Here is a 23,457-nt window from a genome sequence, read left to right as displayed (position 1 = left end):
TATTTTTTATGATTTCAGAGAGGAAGAGAGAGAGAGAGAGCAACATCAATGATGAGAATCATTGATCGGCTGCCCCTTACACGCCCGACACTGGGGATTGAGCCTGCAACCTGGGCATATACCCTGACCAGGAATCTAACCATGACCTCCTGGTTCATAGGTCGACGCTCAACCACTGAGCTATGCCAGCCAGGCTATAGTTTTTTAACAAAAGGAAAAGAATGGTATATTCTAATAAAAAAAATCAAAATAATCCCATAATCCCACAAGTATAACAGCCAGAATTTACAAAATGCTTACTCTGCTCCTCACACTGCACTCAGCGTGCTTGTACATAATCACTAATCCTTACAACGATCCTACAAGATGTATAATGTTATCCTCATTTTGTAGATAAAAGAAATTAATATTCTTCCATTATTTTGGCATAATTAAAATGTATGCTTCTATAACAAAATACAGAGTAATTCCAATTACTAACTATTGTAGCATCCCTGCCCTGGCATTGTCGCTAATTATCCATGTAACCAGGAAGGAATTACTTACATTTCCTAGCCTCAATTTTCACACTTGAAAACAAAGGGAAAGGTGTTACTTGGGAACAATGCCCACCTCACAGTTGCTTGAAATAACATATATGTGGAAATATTTGACAAAGCCCTATTCAAATATTTGGATGAACTTGTCATTGGGAGAGAATTTCTGAGAACAATTATTGGTGACAATGATAAATATATGAGCCTAATATGCAAATTGTCCCTGTGGGAGTTTGACCGGGAGACCGACTGCTCCCTATGATGTGCACCGACTACCAGGGGGCGGCACAGAACGAAGGGAGGCCCCAGCTGGCAGCCGGAAGGCCCCGATTGGCCCTGATTGCCGGCCAGGCCTAGGAACGCTACCCATGCATGAATTTCGTGCATTGAGCCCCTAATTAAGTAATAATTTAAAACACAACAGGTAATGAGAATTTTTTAAATTCTTTGTTCGCTTCCAGGAGAGTTATTTTTTCCCAATAAGTTACTCAATTTGGACTGCTCACCCGAGAATATTTTTCCATTGGTTTTTAGAGAGTGGAAAGGATGGGAGAGAGAGAGAGAAAGACACTCTATCCACTAAGCCAAATCGACCAGGGCTCTACCATAGTTTTTAAAAATACAAAAATGTTCTCCAGAGTCAAAAATGCATACATTATTTAAAAGTGTCAAATGGAATCATTATGGTACATGAGCCAAAATTACACTGTAATTAAATAATATGCACAGCCCTCGCTGGTGTGGCTCAGTCGGTTGGGTGTCATCCAGTACAGGGAAAGGTCGCCTGTTCCATTCCCGTCAGGGCACATCCTGGGGCTGCGGGCTGATCCCCATTGTGGGGGGTGAAGGAGCCTACCTCTCCATATTACACTCTCACACTGGATGTTTTTCTCTCCCTCTCCCTTCCTAAAAATCAATTAAAAAATATTAAAAAAACAAATATCAATAAATAATATGCAGACACGTTACTCAAATGATCAACCAAAGAAAAAAAAAAGTTTGTGCAAAAGGCAGAATTTAGCTCTGCGTTTACAAGGTATGGCCAGCATGTACACGCAGATTACTCATGGACATGTTACAAATAAACATTTTGAAAGAAGGTACATGTGCAAAGCACTACAAGCCCTTTCCAGTTTCCCTCACACACTCGGACCCTAGACCACCGTCAGCGAGCTTGGGGCCGCACCTCCACACACATTTCCTGAGCATCGAACCGCGGGCCCAGCCTTGGCAGACAGTGGCAACGCGCAGGTGACCGATAAGATGGCTGGGCTTTGTTTGCAAGCCCCTCGCCCTGCATTAAAGGTGACCAACGCGCTCGGGTGCCTTGGGTCAGGTACAGGCTCCAACCAAGATGTCCAAGAGCCATGGCGCCGAGAGGAAGGATTATTGAGGGTTGGGGGGCAGGAGGGCATCAGAAAGAGACGTGTGAGCCGGGTCCTAAAGGACAGATGAGTTTAACCTGAAAGCGCGGGGCAGGCATTCCCGGCGATGGGAACCCAACGAGCCCAGACCCCGTTGGGCCGAGACCAGTGGCACCTCCACTGCGCAAGGGCGCCCCACCGAGGCCAGGGCATCCGCATCGCTGGGCCTCGGCTCGGAAGCCGGTGGCAACGGCACCAGAGTCGACCTTGGAAAAACGGGGAAAGCCCGTGTCGCGAAGGCAGGAAGCCCGCCCGAGAGGCGCCCGTGGGGACGGACACGCCGCGCCTGCATCCTCGGCGAAAGGAGAAAGGACCCGGCGGGGTAGCGGGGTAGGGATCGCCGAGCCGGCGCGACCCGAGCCTGGCCCGCGCCGCCACGGTGGTTCCGGGGCCTCCTGCCCGGCGACCCCCGGCGTCTTCCGGCCCCGCGCGTGGAGTCGAGGCCGCAGCTCCCGCCGCCGTCGGCGCAGCCTCGCACGTCCCGCCCCCTCCGCCGCCGCCGCCGCCGCCGCCCCCTCCACGGCCGCGGGACGCAGGCCTCTCGGGCGGGTCGCCCTCCGCCTCCCGCCGTGACGAATCGGCGCCCGCCTGGAACGGCACCCGAACTCGGCGGGTTCGGCGGCGCACACAGGACCTGAAAAAAAATCCGTGACTCCCCGAAGCCTCGGGCGTCCTCGCGAGGAGGTTTTCCTTTTTCCAAAGACGGTCGGCGGCGCCCGCAGAGGCATCGAGGCGCGTGTGGAAAGTGCGGGCGCGGACGCTGCGCGCGCGAGGGGCGGGGCGTGCGCGGGACAAAGGGAAGCGAGGCCGGAGCTGCGGGCGCCTTTCCTGCCCGCGGGTGAGTGTTTCCGACGGGGCCCCGGCGGGTCGGGAGGGAGGCCGGCGGCGGGGGCCCGGCGCGGCTGGACGGCGGGGGCCCGGGGGTTGCTGGGGTTCAGGCCTGGCCGCGGGGCGGAGCCGGGGGCTGATCGCGGCCTCCCTGCGGCCTAGCGAGGCGGGGCGGGGAGTCCCTTTCGGGTTTCCCATTCGGGTTCCCTCCTGGGCGGCCAGACTCGCCCCTGCGGCCGACCCCGCGAAATGGGTCCAAGCAGCCGTGCCGACCCCGCGTTCGGGGGGTTGCGGGGGGCGTGCATCCTCCACAACCAACCCCCAGGGAACGACCGCAGAGCAAGCCCTCGGGGGAGCCGGGCCGGTGGGCACCGCTCCCCGCCCCCCGCCCCCCGCCCCCGGGAAGGTGGTTTCCCTTGGGCTCGGGCATCGACCTGAGGCCTCGCGCTGTGGCTCAGGGTGAAGGGCAGACCGGCCTGGGCCGGGGACCCATCCCCGGCACTTCCTGGCGGTGTGTTTTTAGGCCTGTTCCCTAGACCCACCATTTCATCGGTAACATGGAACTAGCGGTCCCCGTCTTGTGGGTAGTCGGTGACAATAAAAGGACATGTGGGTAATGGATTAGCCTGTCCCCCAGACGGTGTTCAGCAAACACCTCTCTAGCGTCTTCTGCCCGGCGGCGCCCCGGGGGCAGGGGGCCGGCCCGGCCCGCCCTGAGGATGTCTGGCGGAGCCCAGGAGAGCAATCGCTTATTCTACGGCGGTTCTCAACCTGTGGGTCGCGACCCCTTTGGCGGTCGAACGACCCCTTTCACAGGGGTCGCCTAAGACCATCCTGCATGTCAGATATTTACATGACGATCCATCACAGTAGCAACATGACAGTTAGGAAGTAGCAACGAAAATAATGCTATGGTTGGGTCACCACAGGAGGAACTGTATTGAAAGGGCCAGAAGATTGAGAACCACTAAAAGAATCAGCCATGGGGGCTGCCTACCCGGGAGCTCGTGGCAGCCTTTGTCAGGCCTCCCCCACCGAATGTTGACAGCTTCCCTGAGCCTGAGCGGGAAGGAAATCATACACAGAGGCCGGGGTTTCTGCCTGTTCCTGAAGGAAAGAGTGCGAGACCCAGTTGAGGCCATTGAGAAAATAAACTACAGTGTTTTCCTTCCACACCAGGTCTCTTATGCCTCGGGCTCCAGGGAATTTCCCCTAAAATGCAAAATAGGAGCCAATAAATAAATAAATAAATAAGGCATGTTTGTTGCACAGAGCGTTGGAGGGAAAGTACTCCAGTAGCCATAGAAGTTATCTGCCTTTGTTCTAACAGTGAACATGGCTTTGTTTGCCCTGCGTGAGGTATACTGATGTCAGGAACCAGCTCGTGTGCACGGCCAAGGCCTGAGCTGGTAAATAAATACTAGGGCAGAGTTTACTAAGAATTGAGCTAGGTCCTGGGACCGGAATAATGAATTAGATGGTCCCTGTGTCCAGGCAGCACACAATCTACCCACATTAACAGGTATATGATACAATACACAGTATCAGAGATCTAGGTAAATTGGGTAGGAATGCAGATGAGGAAGCAATTCTGACCAGGTCATTTATCAGGAAAGCTCCACTAAGGGGATAATTTTGCAACAGGCTGTGAAGGGTTAATAAGAGGTGGGTTTTTTTTCTGATAGATTCTTTAAAAAAATTTATTCTCAACAGTTATAAAGCTGTTTACCACTAAGGGGGAATATAAAGCTCATTCGCATGCCAATTACCTCTTGCACTGCCTCCAGGAATAAAATGCTGCTCCATCTTAATAGACGCTGCTAGGCTAACAGGGAGGGAGAGCTGCTGCTGGTGTGGGAGCTGTCAGCCTCTGCGGGCCTCCTTAGCGTGGGCCCTGATAATGTATCACATTCTACTGTCATATTTTTATCGGTCTGATTAAATGTGTACATGGCATCAGTGAAACGTTTTCCATCCAAGAGGTGGCTCAGTAGCATAAGAAAATTTTTTGTTTTAGTCGTTTTAATTCTGATCAACACAGTGGCCTAAAGAACTAGTTAAATATGCAAAAGGCTTGGTTACTAGAAGCTAATGTAATTTTACTAAGAAATACCAATTAAACTACCCTATTCTTTAGGAAAACATTCTCTCATGCTTGCTGAGTTTTGATTCTCTTTTTTTTTCTTTTTTTTCCTTTTTTTATTTTAGTGTCTCAGATTCATTCTTAAGGAACTGAGAACTTAATCTTCCAAAATGTCAAGTAAGTTTCATTTTTTTTATATTTATCCATCTATATAAATAAGAGACTAATGCCCTAGCAAATGGGAATTCCAAAATACTCTCATTTTTTTTTTCCTTCAAACAGGACCATTGGTAGTTTTGTTGCATAGTATTATATCTCAGTTGTTTACAAGAAGTTATTTATTTTCTTTCAAACAGAAAGACCATCTTATGCCCCACCTCCCACCCCAGCTCCTGCAACAGTAAGTTTTAATTTTCTTGTTAATGTAATAGCCAAGTCTGGCCTTGATACAAAAACCCAGATGTCTTCCAGGAAGGGTCACTCAATCATCACAGCAATAGGATGAAAAATTCAGCTAAAAAAAAAAACCAGCACTTCCTACTAAATAAAATAACTCTTTGCATCTTACTTTGAACTAACCCCAACATTTAAAGAAACATACTGCTGAAAAGCCAACCTCCTATGCTTGGTTCTTTTTTCCTTTTTTTTTTTTAACTGGGAAATAACTGACCAGTTTAACACTTCTTTCTTGTTAATCTCTTATTAAAGTTGATATTGAGTGAATGCTCTCATTCTGGCATTTCTTATTTTCAAACCTAACCTTAAATTGGTTACATTTTTTTCTCTCGTCTATATATAATTTTCATATTAAATCAAACAAAGCTTCCAGTTCTATAATAACACTCATTGTAAATCATTATTTTCAAGCTGTTCAAGTAAGGATTTTATTATCTGTGGGTCAGATCCTGCTATTGAATTTTATTCCACTCCATATATCATTGGTTTGGAATTTGATGTGTTTCAAAGTGTCTAAATAATAGTTGAGAACTGGTTTTTTCACCCAGCAAGTTCTGATCCAGCTTGGTCAGCATGTCAAATAATTGTCCAATCCATATAACAAATTGAACAGTAACTCCTCAGACCTTGCTGAAATAGATTCCTGGTTGTTTTTTATTAAAAAAAAACACACACACACTATTAACCTTGACCATATCCTACAAAAGCAATTCTTTAAATTCTTTAGCCCTCCTTTTAAACCCCCTCCCCCCTAAATTTCAAGCTAGTTTACTAATTAGGTCCTCTTTGTATAATTTTGTTTTCTTCACTAGATAACTATTCTTAATCACTAATCCCTTAGATAAATGTTTTAGTTACGTTTTTCAGCAATTTGGTTTTCTTCAGTAAGATGTTTTTAAAAAGAGATGCTATACCACATGTAATCAGTTCAATTTTTATAGCATACAGTCTCAAGTTACTTCCAGTAGATCTTAAAGTCCTGTGTTTGCTTTGTTTTCTTTCTTAAATCAAAGAGCATATCTTACGATCACCTCCTTGGCACTCTGCTAGTGGCTATACAGGTGGAGTTGAACAATTGAGATTCCTGACCTCAAAGAACTAACCATGTACTTCATTTTTGGAATTGGTATAATTGTCATGTTTTAGGTTCAATTTTTTTTTTATCTCCCCTACTTAATTTTCTTACATTATTGCCTCAATTTTGAAGTGTCTCATTTTTTATGCAACTTTTGAAGGTGTCATTTTTATATAAATACTGCCTCTGACAGTGTATAGTAAATGGAACACACACTTGATTTTTTGAGATAATAAAAATAGTCCAAAACCAAGTGTTCACTTATGACTTCTCAAATATAGAAAGGGATTTTTTATTTTTGCCTTTCTTTAGTCATATTTCTGTACCGTCATAGCTTCACATTGACACATAAATACAGAAGACTAGGGACTGAACACCCAACAGAGAGGATATTAAATGAGTTATCCTCCTTCCTTTTTTTTCCCATTATTTCAACCACCACCATCACAATCATCATCACCACCTCCACCACCCAGATGTACCACTCTAAGTAATATACACTTCTTTTGTGCCTTTGATACTTCATCTGTTTTGCCTACTTTAATAAGCTTAATTTGCGTCTTCTATAACTACATAGATTAGAAATTGATCAGTTCTCTTCTAAAGAGTATCAAATGTTTGAATATCTTTCAGAGACTAAGGATATGTGCAGCGGCATGTTTTAGAAAATTGTGTTTATTTTATAACAGTTACAGTTTAGTTGGAATGTGTTAAGTGTATTTTACATCATCATACAATTCAAGACTGTTAATTGCATGTTAAAATGAAATTACTGTCACTTGTTTTTATTGAATTTCATTAGGGAAAATAGTCTACTTTTGGTCTCTGCTATATTCTTTTTATGTATTATAGCTTGATTCTCATTAACATTGGATGTCATTATATTAACCACAAGGGGACTGCTATATAAGAGCCCATTTGTAATCTCATCAACACATAATTCACAAAAGCCAAGAATTCTGTTGCTGCAGCGAGTAATTGTGTTTTTGAAAGGACTAGAGCTATCAGGAAACTATATTTATTTTTAAAAAGAGAGAGTTCAAGTCTGTCAACTAGAAAAATAGTTCACATTAACTAAATGCAGAAATTATCCATGATTGACTTACGGAAGATGGATCAAAGAAGAGATGGAAAAGAAAGCCTATAAAAGAATGGCTGGGTTAAAAAGATCAGACAATACCCCAGAATGAAATCCATGCATTTCTTACAAGTCTTTGTTTTGAAATCATGTATGTGACATCCATTGAATCTCACATATGTTCTTTTCTATTGACAACTTCTGACTTCCTGATTTGAGTCTCTTCTCATTTCTCACATATATAAAATGATTTAAAACTGTCTTTGAAAGCAGTCCATTTCTTGTTTTTGTTTTTAGTAGACAAATACATTGGCGGCATCCACATAACTGTCAAATAAATCATGTTTTGTTTTGCATGTAAAGTGTTCTCACACTTGTAGTTTACCACATTTCAAGCTTTCCTCTCAGACATATATTGCTAAGTTGTTATATCATACTATTGACCATAAAGTAATCCTGAATGTTTGAGACACTTCACTGTATTGCTTATCCCCAAAATGCAAGCACACATTCAAATTCACACAAACACCGCTGGCCCCTGCAAAGAGAGAGAAAGAGGAAAAAACACACACTTGCAGACTGGTTTCTCAATGAAAGAAAAAACAACTACAACACATCATTGCTTGTTTAAATCCAGGTTGCTTTTGCATGTCATATGCAGATCATTTTTCATTTCTGTGTTTTCCTCGTTTGAGCTCATTTCTCATTCGTGTTTTTGTCTCATTTGTTTCCATCAGCAAATGCCCAGCACACCAGGGTTTGTGGGATACAATCCATACAGTCATCTCGCCTACAACAACTACAGGCTGGGAGGGAACCCGGGCACCAACAGCCGGGTCACGGTAGGAGAATCAACTATTACAGCATCCGGCAAACAACTGGAATTGACCAGAAATGCCTTCAGAGTTAGGTCCTTGTGAATCATCAGCACAGCCATTAAATTTTTTTAACCTGGCTTTTCGACTATTTTGAACATTTGTTGTATGATCTTACACTGAAAAAATATATATATAGTGAGATGTGGATATGTATAAGAAAAACTTCATTCTCTTTGGTGGTTGGTAGAGATAAAACCTTGGGCACTTACTGCTTGTACTGTGTGTAGACAAACCTAGAAGTTCTTATGATTAAGATACTCTAGTTGAGCTGAAGCGTTATTTTTCATTTAAGGTAACTGGCATTAGGCTCAAGAACTCAAGTTTCTTAGTAAATGCTGGGCTTACAGACCTGGCTTTCTTTGGCTGGCCTACTAGTTTGAATTGCTACACATAATTATTTGTCTTTTGGATTTAATAGTTGACCTTCGGAGATTCATCTGTCTTGAGTTAAAAAGAGAAAAAGACTTTTGTGTCACATCAAAGAATTGCAGAATAAAAGTTGAATGAAATTAAGTTGAAGTACCTACAGACTAGATATCTACAACTAGAAGTATGCTTATAATCCTTAGGATAAGGGATATGATTTCTGAAACTGAAGATGTTTCATTTAACTGATCAATCCAAGAAAAAATAAATATTAAAGTAAAGTAAATTATAAATCTAAAATAATCAAAATTGGGTGACTTTTTATTTTAGAATCATCTTAAACTCCATTCAAGGAAGTTTAGGTACCAAAGAAAAAACATAGCTGTAAAAAGGATTTATCAAAAATAAATAAATAAATTGAATCCAAAAGCCAAATATCTGCATACATTGGATTATGGTATTGGTGAGAATTTATACCACCCAGAATGGCTGTAAACTTCTCTACCTGGTTTTTGTTTGCTCTATTCATAAATAATTCAATTCTGTGAATTCAAAAAGCCCTCTCACCCTGTAGTCAAGCTAGAGCAAAAAGCTTGTTACTATCAGACTATCTTGGTAAGCATATTGCTTAGCTTGATAGGTTTTGTTTGTCTAAAATTTTCATTGTTTCTGCATAATTCGTACTTCATAAGCGTATCAAGTTTTATGTGCCATGCATATTTCATGGTATCCGAAAAGAATTCTGACAGTGTGTGTGTGCATATGCATTTCACAATGCATACAAATTTTATGTGCATCAATACGTGTTTTTTTCTGGCCTAAATGTGTTGTTTCATCAGTGTAATGGGTGGCAAGGTTATCAAATGATAAAAGAACATTTTAAATTAAACAAGGAACAGAATCAATTTTGGACCACTCATGTTAATGCAGAAAATTACTCATGAGCAAGTAAACAAGAACGATTGCATTTTAATTGCTCTATACAGTCAGCTCTTGATTATCTATGTTAATGGAATAGAAATAGAAATGGTGGTAACTGTAATATTAGAATCATTTGTATTTTGGTTTGTGTAAGCATTTTGTTCTTAACTTGGACCTGTGAGAATTCTCTTAATAAAATGAGATCCTTTAATGGAGACTTACTAGGAAAAGGCAAGGGTGCTGTCTGTCTTGGAACCTGGATAAATTACCTATTTATCCCTATTCCTCCTTGGGTGTGTTGGGACCACAACATTAAAGTGGGCATTAGCTTCAGGGTAGATTTGGATAAACGGGTTGTTGGGCGTGGAAAATTTGGTGTTTGGATTATTTGTAGTTGTTTTCTTTGTATTATTGTTCTCTCAATATCAAATTAAATTATAATTAAACTGCTGTTCAGACTCAACCTAACGGCCTAGAAAATATGAAGGCTTTTAGCCTGTGTTCATTCCAGCCCCTTCAACTTTTAGTGACCTCTGTCTTAGGTCATTGAATCATCCTCAAGCAAATTAGTTATGCCTAAAGTTTTACACCACCTTTTTTAAATATCTAATTTAAGCCATGTTAGGGCTCTGTAAATCTGATTTTGTCCATTATTAAAGTGTTTTAAGTTGACCCAACTATGTATTACTTTGGCCGAATTTGGGGGGGGTGTCTTATTTGGCTTTATTGCCTGCAAATCGCCTTAAGTCAGTGATTCGAAAGAATGATTCTGTGAATCCCTGTTGAGTAGCTCCCTATAGGCTCCTGTACACTTGAATAGTTTTCAGACACCTTTCGGAGTGCTTGTGATAGCTATGAGATGGAAATCACTCCTAGCCAGGTCTTCATTCAGGTGATGATTAATTTCTCTTAAGTACAGTGTGGAAAACAGGTTGCGATAAAATGTTAAAAACAACTTATTTCTGTACTTCAGTGGAAATTCTATCCCAGGAGAAAACCCTTAAATAAGATTCTGCCAGAGAAACAGCCGAGAATTGGAAAGAAACAACAACAAACTCTTGAGTAGCCAAAATAAATTTCACAAGATCATGGACTTTTTGTGTAGGAGATCCCAGGACCTTACTCTTACGTAAGCACGTTTTAACAAGCATAGTTACTTGTTTTCCCCCAATGCATTGCCAGTTAGAAGCAGAAAACTGGAAAGAGGGAGAGTTGCTGCTAGAGATGGATTTCATGGTAACAGCAAGGAAAGAAAAGTTTTAAAAAAAGCATAACCACTGGGCATTGAGACATTATAGAACAATGTCTGTCTGAGATGGTGAATGACAGGGTGTTTAATGATGCAAATCTTCAGTATCCTCAAAATCAGCTAGAATTTAACTTTGTTAATGTTTTCAATTTTGTTTCGTTTGCATTTGTAAATTGGTCAATGTAATAAAAATAGGGACTCAGTATGTGAGCGATTTGGGTACCTTTGGGAGAAAGGAAGCTAAATAGGCAAACCCATTAATGTTATAAATGCAGTTCTTTGAAAAATATCCACAAGCAAATATTACTATAACTTATCTTTTAAGTGTTTTAATTCAACATATTTAAGCATAGACATTTTAGAATTCTTTACCTCTTTTTTTAAAAAAATTGTTAACAGTGACCTACCAAATTCAATTATTGGCACAATTTCAATTTTATTTGTAACCTACTTCATGAAATTCTGAGGATTTGTGTTAGCTATGAGTTGGAAATGCTTTCTAATAATGTCATGCATGAATACTCAGACTTTTAATGTCTTGCTCTGATTTTATGATATAAGATTAGCTTTGTAGAAATTCCTCCCTACTCCCTTCCCTCCTTGAAAGAACTCCTACAGACCCTGAGACAGATCTTCCCTTACTCTTCATACCACCACTGTTGACAGTTTCCATCCCCAAGGCTCACCTCCTTCCTTCCATTGTCCACTGTGGCTAAAAGCAAGGTCTGTCTGCATGGGCACCAGCATGAGATGTGGTAAGAATGTATATGAAGAGTGAGAAGAGAAGAAATACTGCTTCAAAGGTGAAATGCCTTCTAATAATTTTGTGTATGAAGAAACCGTTACTGAAAAGCATATAGGGATGAAGGAGACCCCCATAGTGAAAGGAAGCATTGATTGAAAGCAGTGGAGTAAGGTGCAAACATGCTAATCTCTGAGCCCATGGATGAAAAATAAGGTTGTGATTGAGGTCCTAGCCCAGAATGGAGTTTTCCCTAGGGTTTTGTCACAGCAACAACAGAAAAGCAAGGGAACCAAATGTCACTAGTTTTCTTACAAGGATGTGCCAATCTCTATCTTGATAATTAGAATAAGTCAGCACTTCTTACCCCTTGCCTGGCAAGAATCAATATTGGGGGTCTTCTAGAAATTGGGGGGAAATAAAAGTAATTCAGGCATGGTTTTATTCTGAGTCCTTGAGCAAATAGAGTCATATATATTAAGATGAGACTTAGTTCAGAAATGGGCATTCTTGGATTGGAGTTATGTGGGGTGCCCACTAAAAGTTATCTGGTATCTCTTGCATAGATATTAGCCCGTAAAAAGAACCAGTCTTTTATCTTTCTCTTTCTAGTTTTAATCAAGTGGAGTTTCTTGATATTCTATAATGGCCCATGTCTGCCATTTCTCTGTTCCCGGTAAACTTGTTTGCCCCTACACTAAGGATAAAAAAGACATGACTTTATTTCACACTTCTTGATCCCCTTTATAGAAAACCACTAAATATAGAACCTTAAAATGTCTAGTTGTAATAAAGGAGATGAAGTTTTTTGTTGCCTGTTTTTGAATTTAAAAAGTAGTTTTTGTGGTGGTAGTGTCATTTATGTAGGGGTGCATTCTGAAATAATACAGATAGATAGATAGATAGATAGATAGATAGATAGATAGATAGATAGATAGATAGATAGATAGATAGATAGACAGACAGACAGACAGATACAAAGTGCCCTGTAGACAGTGTGAGTGTGGCTGAGTGCTGAAGGCATTCAGATTCTGGTGCAGATAATCAAGTGTTGACTGTATGTGTAATGGTAAATTAAGCAAAACAACAGGGTGCCAGGTAAAGTCCTGAATGTGGGACATTTGCTATTTGACCATATTTTTTTGATGTTTGGATTATTATGTAATAATTTATTTGTTCTTACAGCCAGGTTGTCAAAGCAGTAGCAATAAACTGCTATGTAAAATATTTTAAAATTATGTGCATAAAGTCATTTTCTTCATTTTCTTTTTTGATGTGAACGTTTCTGAATTTGCAGTGATAGCTATTTTCAGTGGAGAAAATATAAGAATCTTGTATCCATGGACGAGTAGAAGAAAGGCGCATTAGAATTTTTTAAGGCACTCTCTTTTCATTTTACTGGTGAACTTCTTGCAATTGAATAATGAATGTTTTTAACTCTTTTGTAGGCATCCTCTGGTATTACGATTCCAAAACCCCCAAAGCCTCCAGATAAGCCGCTGATGCCCTACATGAGGTACAGCAGAAAGGTGGGTGCTGAGGAGCGAGGAGTGGGCACTGCTGTCTTAGCTTCCCATCAAATTTCAGATTGGCTTAGCCAGCTTTTCTGTGCAGTCAGAGGAAAGGATAAAGAATTGCAGTTGTTAAAAGAAATTAGTTCTGATTTTAAAGTTCCAGGGCTAAAATCCAACAAAAAGAACCTGATTAAATACACTGTTGAAATCTTTAAGACCGTGTTATATAGCCAGTGTTATATAGTCTTTTGGAGAATACTTAATGACATTAGAAAAATCTTGAATGAAAAAAGGGATATAAGACTACTGTATGTATTAGTGTCTTATTTTTATAAAAATAATAGCAACTACATGCTAATTTGAAGGAAGAAAAAAGCCAAAAGACATAGTTATCTCTAAATAGTAAGCTATGATCATTTTTATTTTCTTTATACTACCTTGAATTTTCCCTCTTTTTTTGTTTGTGATGAATCTGCATTACTCTTAATAGATACAGCCAATAATATCTTTATTAAAGATGAGCATTTAGCTATTTCCATCACTATTTAGAATTTTTTTTTATTTTTGGTCATAATTCTATGTGTATTTGATGGTACATTGTATTGTGCAGATTAACCACTTCTGAATTTTTGCGAACTCTTAGACACAGACTATGTTACTGCATTAGCTTCTCTTAAGTATCTGTAGTGATTGTTGATGTCTGAGATCTGCCTTAAAGCAATCTGTCAGACTGTAGAGGAAATGAGATTGGCCAACTGTTGATAATTGTTACAGCAGGCTAATGAGAACATGCAGACTTGGTTCTATTCCCTCTGCTCTTGTTTATGTTTTTAAATGTTCATATTAGAAAGTATTTTTAAAGGTCTGTATTCCTAGGCATCAATACTAACATTTCAACTGTTCCCTTTTTAAGGTCTGGGACCAAGTAAAGGCTTCCAACCCTGACCTAAAGTTGTGGGAGATTGGCAAGATTATTGGTGGCATGTGGCGAGATCTCACTGATGAAGAAAAACAAGAATATTTAAACGAATACGAAGCAGAAAAGGTAGAGTGGGGACTGCAGTGGGATGGATACAGTGGGAAAGGCATGAACACTTGCTTATTATTTAGAAAAGAAGCATAAGATCTAGTTGGACAGCTGAGGCTGCACTGCGGCTTTGTCTGCCTTAATCAAGCCACCTAATTTCTTAGGCTTCAGATTTCGTATCTGTAAAAAGGAGATAATTATGGTGTCTTGGATATTCCTGTGAGATAATATAGGTGTTCATTATAACCTGTAAAATGTTCATTATAAAACTGAAAAACGTTTGCATTTCAGATAGAGTACAATGAGTCTATGAAGGCCTACCATAACTCCCCCGCATACCTCGCTTACATCAATGCAAAAAGTCGCGCCGAAGCCGCTCTAGAGGAAGAAAGTCGACAGAGGCAGTCTCGCATGGAGAAAGGAGAGCCTTACATGAGCATCCAGCCTGCGGAAGATCCGGATGGTAAAAAATAATAACAAAAACAAAGCGGGGTTTTGTTTATGCTTTCTCTGAGAATTAAAATAAGACAAATCTTTTCAGTTTTTACTTCCCATCCTAAATGGAAAACAAAGCATAATTTAAGTACCATTCCATTATTTTGATTAACTATTTTTTGTAAGATTTGTGCGTGAATTTCCCACAAGAAAAGGAAATATCCTTTTGAGTGCAGAAAATATCATTTATCCAAATCGTTGTACTCAAAATGCCCAAAAGGTTTTTGAGCTAAAATCAGAATTTTGCCTCAACTGCTTTTAAAAAGAAAATGCCTTCTGGTTACATCCTGTTTTCTTATTGGTTCCCCAAGTCCTGAATTAAGGACTCCCAAGAGAGAAAGTTAATGAGTGGGAAAAAAGCACTATGAAATTTCTTTCCCAGTTAAGTGAGAAATCCAACTAGCCCATGATAACACACATAAGGGTACACAAATTTTATACACACACACACACACACACACACACACACACACACAAAGATCAGCTTCCTCGTTGCCATTTCATGAACAGTTTGCAGGTCTACAGATTGCGCCCCTGGCCGTGTGCAGCCAGGCAGAGTCTGTAGCTGAAAGGAGCCCCAGAGCTAGCCACCTCTAGCTGTGGGCATATTCGTCCACATAGCAGGCATCTTGTACAAATAATATTTTCTCTGTGTGCTGCTGTGATATGGAAAAGGTTGGAATTTCTAACTATAAGCAACAGAAAACATTGGAATCATTTAAGACCCCATTTTAAAGTAGTGGTAACAATGCTTGTAAGAACTTTAAAGAAAATACACCATTGAGAGAGGAAGCAGTAATACCACCTACAGACAATAAACTGATATACTTAAAAGAAAAGCAAAAATGCTATTTTAAAAGAATAGATTGGGATATTGGCAGATATTCTCATATACAGAATAGGATATAAGTATAATGAATAGCATATGGAATAGAAACTATCAAGCGTTAAACAGAATCAGGAGTGCTAAAGCTATACTAGCTTACACAGACCTTAATTGCTCAGAGTGAATGGTTAATGCAAAAAAAGCATGCAGACCTGAAAAAGGTAGGAGAGCCCTGACCAGCTTGGCTCAGTGGATAGAGCATCGGCCTGTGGACTGAAGGGTCCCAGGTTCAATTCCAGTCAAGGGCATGTACCTTGGTTGCGGGCACATCCCCAGTAGGGGGCGTGCAGGAGGCAGCTGATCGATGTTTCTCTCTCATCGATGTTTCTAAATCTCTATCCCTCTCCCTTCCTCTCTGTAAAAAATCATTAAAATATTTTTTTTTAAGAAAAGGAGAATATCCAGTCTACAAATAATCAGAAGGATGGGGCTCAGTGTAAGAGGAAATAAAGGCTAGCAATGTAGAAACCATAAATAGAAAATGGTTTTCACTAGGTGAAAAATAACAGCATGAATATTGAGACAGACTGAAGGGATCACTCAGGAACAGTCTTTAAGAAAGGTTCCTTTTCTCTGCTTCTCAAACTTCTGCCCATTATGTTTTTTAAGTTTAAGACAGGGTCTTAAAGCTGCTCGTAAGAAAGGACAGGTACTACCAAGAGAGTGAAACATTGGCAGAATTTTAGTTTTGCTGTCACATGCAGACTTCACATTGATTTCCAGGCTAAAGACACGTGCTTATATCTCCCTTGTGTTTCAGCCAAATCTTTCTGACATGTATCATCTCTTAAAGATTTTGTGAGAAAAACCAATACCTTCGCCAATGAACACAGCATGTCCTGTATGGTTTTTATCGAGTGACTGCCCCAGGGTTCCCACGGTGGCCTTTAGACCCACTTGTGAGAGCCATGCTCCTTGGTAATTAAGTGTGTACATTGTTACACTCCCCTGTTTATGGTTACTGGTGACCTAATTTTCAGAACATCTCATTCCAGATTATGATGATGGCTTTTCAATGAAGCATACAGCCACCGCCCGTTTCCAGAGGAACCACCGCCTCATCAGTGAAATCCTTAGTGAAAGTGTGGTGCCAGACGTTCGGTCGGTTGTCACAACAGCTAGAATGCAGGTCCTCAAACGACAGGTCCAGTCCTTAATGGTTCATCAGGTAGAGTCACAAAACATTTGTTATAATAAAATGGGCTTATGCCACAGGTCCAGGTGACCTGGTTCTATATAATGCATCAGTGCGCCTGTGAAATATGTTTGTGTTCAATCTAACCCAGTGGTTCTCAACCTTCTGGCCCTTTAAATACAGTTCCTCATGTTGTGACCCAACCATAAAATTATTTTCGTTGCTACTTCATAACTGTAATGTTGCTACTGTTATGAATCGTAATGTAAATATCTGATATGCAGGATGGTCTTAGGCAACCCCTGTGAAAGGGTCATTCGACCTCCAAAGGGGTCGCGACCCACAGGTTGAGAACCGCTAATCTAACCTGTTCCTAACTCAGGAAGGAGGCTTGAGGGAGTGGACCTTTCCCACAAATTTAATACATTTATCCTTAAAACTGTAACATAGAGTCCTGTAATGGAAAGTTTATCCATGAGAATTTTGAGACATCCTACCAACCTTTTACTGCTTTACTCAATATTCTGAAATTGCTCAGGCCTGAAACAATATTTAACATCACATACTTATTAGTCATAGTGATTCCTCTATGCTACATTTTACTTTTATTTTAAAACCTTAGCTTAAAATAAGTTGTTACATTTAGCTTAAAATCATTTATTACAGCTGTGTAATAAATGACTTAAATTAAGAATTCAGGCCCTAGATAGTTTGGCTCAATGGATATAGAGCGTCGGCCTGTGGACTGAAGGATCTCGGATTCGATTCTGGTCAAGGGCACATGCCCGGGTTGCAGGCTTGTGGAGGGCATACAGGAGGCAGCCAATCAATGATTCTCTCTCATCATTGATGTTTCTATCTCATATCTCTCCCTCTCCCTTCCTCTCTGAAATCAATAAAAATATATATTTAAAAAAAAAACAATTCAGGACATTTGTTACATTGTAAGAAAATGTGGACTATTAAAAAAATGAGACATGTTTTCTATTTGACATTTGCTTTAAAGAAAGTAATGCAGTAATTATAAAACAAGTATAAAGCGTGATCATATGTCTTACAGCGAAAACTAGAAGCTGAACTTCTTCAAATAGAGGAGCGACACCAGGAAAAGAAGAGGAAATTCCTGGAAAGCACAGATTCATTTAACAATGAACTTAAAAGGGTATCAATTTAATATGTTAACTATACTTTTATCACTGTGTCTTCTCATCACTTTCATTTCTCATTCTTTTTTCCAAAATAGTGTTTTTGTTTAATATTGTTTGCTTTGAAACGGGCAACTTCACTATAACCAGTAGATCTTTGCTTTTTGAAATTATTCCCATTTTTTTGGCAAAATTGTAATAGGCTTGAAATATATAGTATGCATACATATACTAGGCCTATCGACTCTAGAATCCTCTGATGTTTTAATTACTTTCACCCAAGCATGAATTATTTTCATTTTTTTGAAATTTATTTATCAAATGTTGTTATTAGATGTAGTTCACAGTTTGCACTTTGTATTAAAACAGGTAAATCTAGTGTTTGGTAGCCTAAAATATAAAATGGAAATTTTATATATAATCCAGCACTTTCAGTATTGCCTCACCAACTATTTTGTAATATTTGATGTTACATGGCTCTGCAACTTTCTTTTCCTGTAGACACAAGAGTCTCAGAGAAGACCTAGAGCCATGTTTTTTTCTCCCATATATATATATAGTTTATAGCCAATAAAACCCATTTTTGAAGTAATTTTTTCTGATTGAGAGATTATAAGAATAAAACATTACTAAGAGATTTTTTTTGTGTTGGTTTTTTTCTGACTAGTTGTGTGGTTTAAAAATAGAAGTGGATATGGAAAAAATTGCAGCTGAAATTGCCCAGGCAGAGGAACAGGCTCGCAAAAGGCAGGAGGAAAGGGAGAAGGAGGCAGCAGAGCAAGCTGAACGCAGTCAGAGCAGCATTGTTCCTGAGGAAGAACAAGCCGCTAATAAGACCGAAGAAAAGAAAGAAGCAGAGAACATTCCAATGGAGACAGGTAAGCCCCCAGGGGACTCCAGTGTCAATGTTGGGTTTTACAGCTCTTTAATCTTTATTTCTCTTTCTCAGTGCTTTCCAGAGGTCACTGTGTCCCTGCTACCTCTTCGGTTATTCTTTATATGGCCTACCCATTTCTTTCCAGATCTTAATTTCTAAAAGTAGATTCATGTAACATGTTTGTATCAGTGCAGAACAGCAGTGGTATGTTATCTTTAGTCTTGCTCTTTGAGGTCTTGGTTATTTCCCCAGATTGAGTCAAGTTGTTTTCCACCTTGAGAATATAAAGTGTGATGGTTAAGGAGGCTGGCCCTGCAGTCAGATCAGGGTCTAACACTGCTTCACCACGTGCTAGCACTGTGCCTTTGGATAGTTACTTAATCTCCGTTCCTTCATGTGTAAGTATTCTAGCACCTGCCTCAGTGAGTTCTAACAGATAAATTCAAAAATGTACATAAAATCATTCAGTATTGGGTTTGACGTGGTATTGGCACTCAGTATTTGAACCTTTGTTGCTAAAATTATTTAAATAAGATGTGGTCATTGCTGTTAAGATAAATCATTATTGGTGCCCTAGGACAGGGACATATCCTGCCTGCCACCTGCTTTTAAACAAAGTTTTGTTGGAACACAGTTAACACCCATTTGTTTACATACTGTCTGTAACTACTTTGGGCCACAATATAGTTGAATGGTTGCAACAAAGACTACCTATAGCCCACATAACCTAAAATATTTCCTACGTAGCCTTTACAGAAAAGTTTGTTGACCCCACCCTGGAAAATTCCTACTTTCAGGTGTACTCAGAATTTCTGACTGAAAGCATTCCTCAAGGCAAAAAAATGCCATGCAAAACATATATAAATACTGATTAAATTGGTTATTATTTGATATTTTGAGATTACCTTATCTTCTGGTACAGTTTTAGCCCTGACCAATGTACTATGTAAACAGGACTAAACAAAAGTATTATGGGAAACACAGCCAAAAGTCTCCTGGACCATCGGAAGAAGTGGGAAGGGTAGTAATCATGCTTAGTATTCAACTGACGGCTTCCGATTTGATATCTGGAAAACATTTGATGGAATGTAAACGTTGTTACCAGATATTTCTACAAAATATAATTCAGCAGATTAACATTTCAGATAGTCAGATTTTAAGTTTCATTATTTGAGCCTTCTTCTGTTTTGTGTGAACATGTTTTTTATCTTAACAAAATTTGAGCATGGGCATATTTTTGTGGTTAATGCAAGAGTTTGAGAGGTAGAGTGTGATATGGTTCTTTGCTCATTTTGCAACTAAATGGAACACTCTGTCCTTTGCCTCTGTTTTGTCTTCTCTGAATAGAACATGCCTGTAGGTCTTCACTCAGATTTTTATCCTTCTAGCCTACCGGGAAAAACTGAAGAAAATCGAGCCTATTAGAGCAAAAACCTCATGCTCTTAATTTCTTACAGAAAACAGCCCAACATGACTATTAATGAGATACCTAAAATACTGACCTTATATCATTTCCACACGCACTTTCTTACTCCTTAAATACAAAGCACTCCATGACAGCATTGTCCAGTAGAAATACATGTAAGTCACTGTGTGACTACATTTTCACTAACATTTTTTCAAAGTAAAGCAAAACAAGTGACATTAATTTTAAACATATATTTAATTAACCCAGTATATCCTAAACAATATCATTTCAACATGTAATTAACGTCTCTTTTCAATTACAGTTGACATTCAATATTATTTTAGCTTCCAGTATATAGACATATAATTTATAAAATGATTCCCCTGAGAAGTCTGGTACCCACCTGACACCATACACAGATATTATTGACTGTATTCTGCATGCTATACTTTACATCCTGTGCACATGTAATCATTTTTTTGAAGTATTGAAGTATTAATTTCTTACATTCTTTTTTCATAAAGTCTTTGGAATCTGATGTGTATTTTGTACTTACAGCACATCTAAATTTGAAGCTAAATTTTTAAATACTAGTACAGGTCAAGAAGTACTTGACCTGTATTTAGATTTCATAAATTTACAGTTAAAAAGTAGATTCTTAAACCCCAAATGATCTCAAACATGCTGAAAGTTTCTCAGTCACACTAGCTCATTTTAGGTGCTTAAGAGCCACATGTTGGACAGGGGAGCGCTCGGCTGTCAGCCTAGTTAGAAGAGTACGTTTCTGTCTTAGAACTAACAATGACAGATGTGTGCTTACAGAGGAGACACGCCTTGAAGAAACAACAGACAGTCAGCAGAATGGTGAAGAAGGCACATCTACTCCTGAGGACAAGGAGAGCGGACAGGAGGGGGTGGACAGTATGGCCGAGGAAGGGACCAGTGACAGTAACACTGGCTCAGAGAGCAACAGCGCCACAGTGGAGGAGCCGCCAACAGATCCCACACCAGAAGATGAGAAGAAAGAATAAATGTTGCCTTGTTTTATGTATTCTAAATCCTTTTTTAAATGAAAAAAAAAAAATGTTTTTGAGTTTTAATGGTGTTATGTGGTTTGTGTACTAATATTTTTCTTGTCCATATCACGCCACCCAAAGCTTGTGGACCATATAACATCATGAGCCAAATGGCACAGTCTCCTTTAAGTGGTGGTGAGGACGGTTCTCTTCCTTAGATCTTGTTTCTACCCTTCACTGCTGAAAGCCTCGGAATTTAGATTAATTGAGAAAATGCCCATTTTTGGAGAATTTTCCTTTGATGCTGCAGAATCTACTCTTACAAATGCCTTCCTACAGCTCACTGGGGTGCTTACCAAAGCCATAGCTTTAAGTCTTCTCAGTCCCTTCAACAGCTTCCTGAAAGTTCCCTTTCCTGTGTACTTCCACAAAGGTAGCTTCTTGAAAACGTAATCATGTATGAGTATATGTTTGTTCACTTGCCCTTTTCATTTGTAATCAATGTCAGGTAACCAAGAGTTGTGTTAAAGTGTTGAGTGTACCTGCAACTATGCTTGGATCGTATTGATCAAGAAATAGTCTCCATAGAGTAGTCACCAGCTTATGAAATAGTCATTAAAGCAAACATGGCACATGTATACTGTCCTGCTTTTTGTTATAATTAATATTGGGTACGTTCTGGTCAATTCATCCTTATTGTACAAAAAAAAAAAAATACTTTTTTATCAAGTTTTCCAAAGATACAGTAGATCACAAAGCTTAAGGAATTGAATATTCTTGCAAGGGAGTATATAACTTCAAAATGATTGGCCCATTCTAGAAGAAAACAGCTAGGAATTAAGTTCAGTCACTTGAAATTGTTTTTACAATAATCAAAACATTCAAAACCTCAAGGCTCAGGATCTCACAGATCAGAGCCTACCTTTTTGATAAACTTAGTTAAGTTTTAGCGAGTAGAAATGAGATGGTTTGTGACACATGCTTCCTAAAAACTAGGATAGATTTTTACTAAATAGTGGTATATCTGATGGTATATGTTTCTTAAAGGTCCAAATGTAATAAATAAAAGGAAAAAGAAAACAGTCTCAGTGTTTTTAATGCATTAAATGTTTATATGCTAAGCAAGCAATAATTTTGTTACTGGAACACTGACAGTATGGAGTGGCCACTTGGCCATTATAAAATTGCATACTCACAGTCCTATCTCACCCAACTGCCGCACTAGCAAGTTCATTTGTACAAGACACTGAAAATTAGTTTCCCTACATTATAGTCATGTCACATAGGGAGGTTGGGCTTTTACTCCAAAAGTAAATGTTTCTACATTTACATATGAGCAATAAGAAAAAATTTATGACAAATTAGTTTTCTCTGTGGAAAATGTGGCTCAATAAATAGATGGAAGCCGTCTGCTTACATAGAGATAACTTCTCTATAGAGGCAAGACTTCGTTTATAGTGAATTCACGACCATGTAGAATTCCATTCGACATTCAGCCTCCTGAGTAAGGAGGAAAGGAAACTAGCTGTTGGGTGGAAACAACCTGTTTTTCTAAATGGTACATGGAATCTTTCTCCTGTTTCTTTTAGAATCCAAGAACTAGTGTATTTGATAATCTCTGATAAATGGGGCTTTGCAGGGCTAAGAACTTAAGCCACCTCATTCCCTGCAGATTGGATGTCCTCTTTGGTTCACTCCCTAATAGACCAGGCAGAGAACTTAAATAATATGGATGGAGCCCAGCTGGCGTGGCTCAGTGGTTGAGCATCGACCTAGGACAGCCGTTCTCAACCTGTGAGTCGCGACCCCTTTGGCGGTCAAACGACCCTTTCACAGGGGTCGCCTAAGACCATCCTGCATATCAGATATTTACAATTCATAACAGTTGGCAACATTACAGTTATGAAGTAGCAACAAAAACAATTTTATGGTTGGGTCACAACATGAACTATAAAGGGTCAGAAGGTTGAGAACCACTGACCTAGGACAGTGGTCGGCAAACTGCAGCCTCTTGAGTGTGGCTCTTCCACAAAATACCACATGCGGGCGCGCACGTACAGTGCAATTGAAACTTTGTGGCCACACTCAAGGGGCCAAAGAGCCGCATATGGCTCATGAGCCACAGTTTGCTGACCACTGACCTAGGAGGTCACGGTTCAATTCCCAGTCAGGGCACATGCCCTGGTTGCCAGCTTGATCCCCAGTAGGAAACATGCAGGAGACAGCCAATCAATGATCCTCTCATCACTGATGTTTCTATTTCTCCCTCTCTCTGAAATCAATAAAAATATCCTATATAATAAGAGGCTAATATGCAA

General features: G+C 39.8%; 1 protein-coding gene across 5 annotated transcripts; it reads left to right on the top strand.

The window, feature by feature from the left end:
* Window positions 1–2,113: 2,113 nt before the first annotated feature.
* On the top strand, window positions 2,114–21,223 carry SMARCE1 (SWI/SNF related BAF chromatin remodeling complex subunit E1). Of its 5 annotated transcripts, none has more exons than XM_081109191.1 (11): window positions 2,114–2,798; window positions 4,997–5,048; window positions 5,228–5,271; window positions 8,218–8,385; window positions 13,085–13,165; window positions 14,064–14,195; window positions 14,469–14,640; window positions 16,554–16,726; window positions 17,754–17,855; window positions 18,506–18,716; window positions 20,946–21,223. In XM_081109191.1, the coding sequence occupies exons 2-11, from the start codon at window positions 5,042–5,044 to the stop codon at window positions 21,152–21,154; spliced, it is 1,299 nt and encodes a 432-aa protein (XP_080965317.1). In that variant the 5' UTR covers window positions 2,114–2,798; window positions 4,997–5,041; the 3' UTR covers window positions 21,155–21,223. The 5 variants fall into 5 exon arrangements, with proteins under 5 accessions (XP_080965317.1, XP_080965318.1, XP_080965319.1 ...); XM_081109192.1 differs by having other exon boundaries at window positions 2,252–2,798; window positions 8,218–8,322; XM_081109193.1 differs by lacking the exon at window positions 8,218–8,385 and having other exon boundaries at window positions 2,480–2,798.
* The last annotated feature ends 2,234 nt before the right edge of the window (window positions 21,224–23,457 follow it).

Source organism: Myotis nattereri (genome assembly GCF_964212035.1).
Source record: "Myotis nattereri genome assembly, chromosome: 16".
NCBI classification, from domain to species: domain Eukaryota; kingdom Metazoa; phylum Chordata; class Mammalia; order Chiroptera; family Vespertilionidae; genus Myotis; species Myotis nattereri.
This window is presented reverse-complemented; position numbering and strand designations above follow the sequence as displayed.

Coding starts and splice junctions, on each gene's coding strand:
- SMARCE1 (XM_081109191.1), top strand. Junction 14,196..14,468: donor ACGAATACGAAGCAGAAAAG/GTAGAGTGGGGA, acceptor TTTGCATTTCAG/ATAGAGTACAATGAGTCTAT. Junction 18,717..20,945: donor GAACATTCCAATGGAGACAG/GTAAGCCCCCAG, acceptor GTGTGCTTACAG/AGGAGACACGCCTTGAAGAA.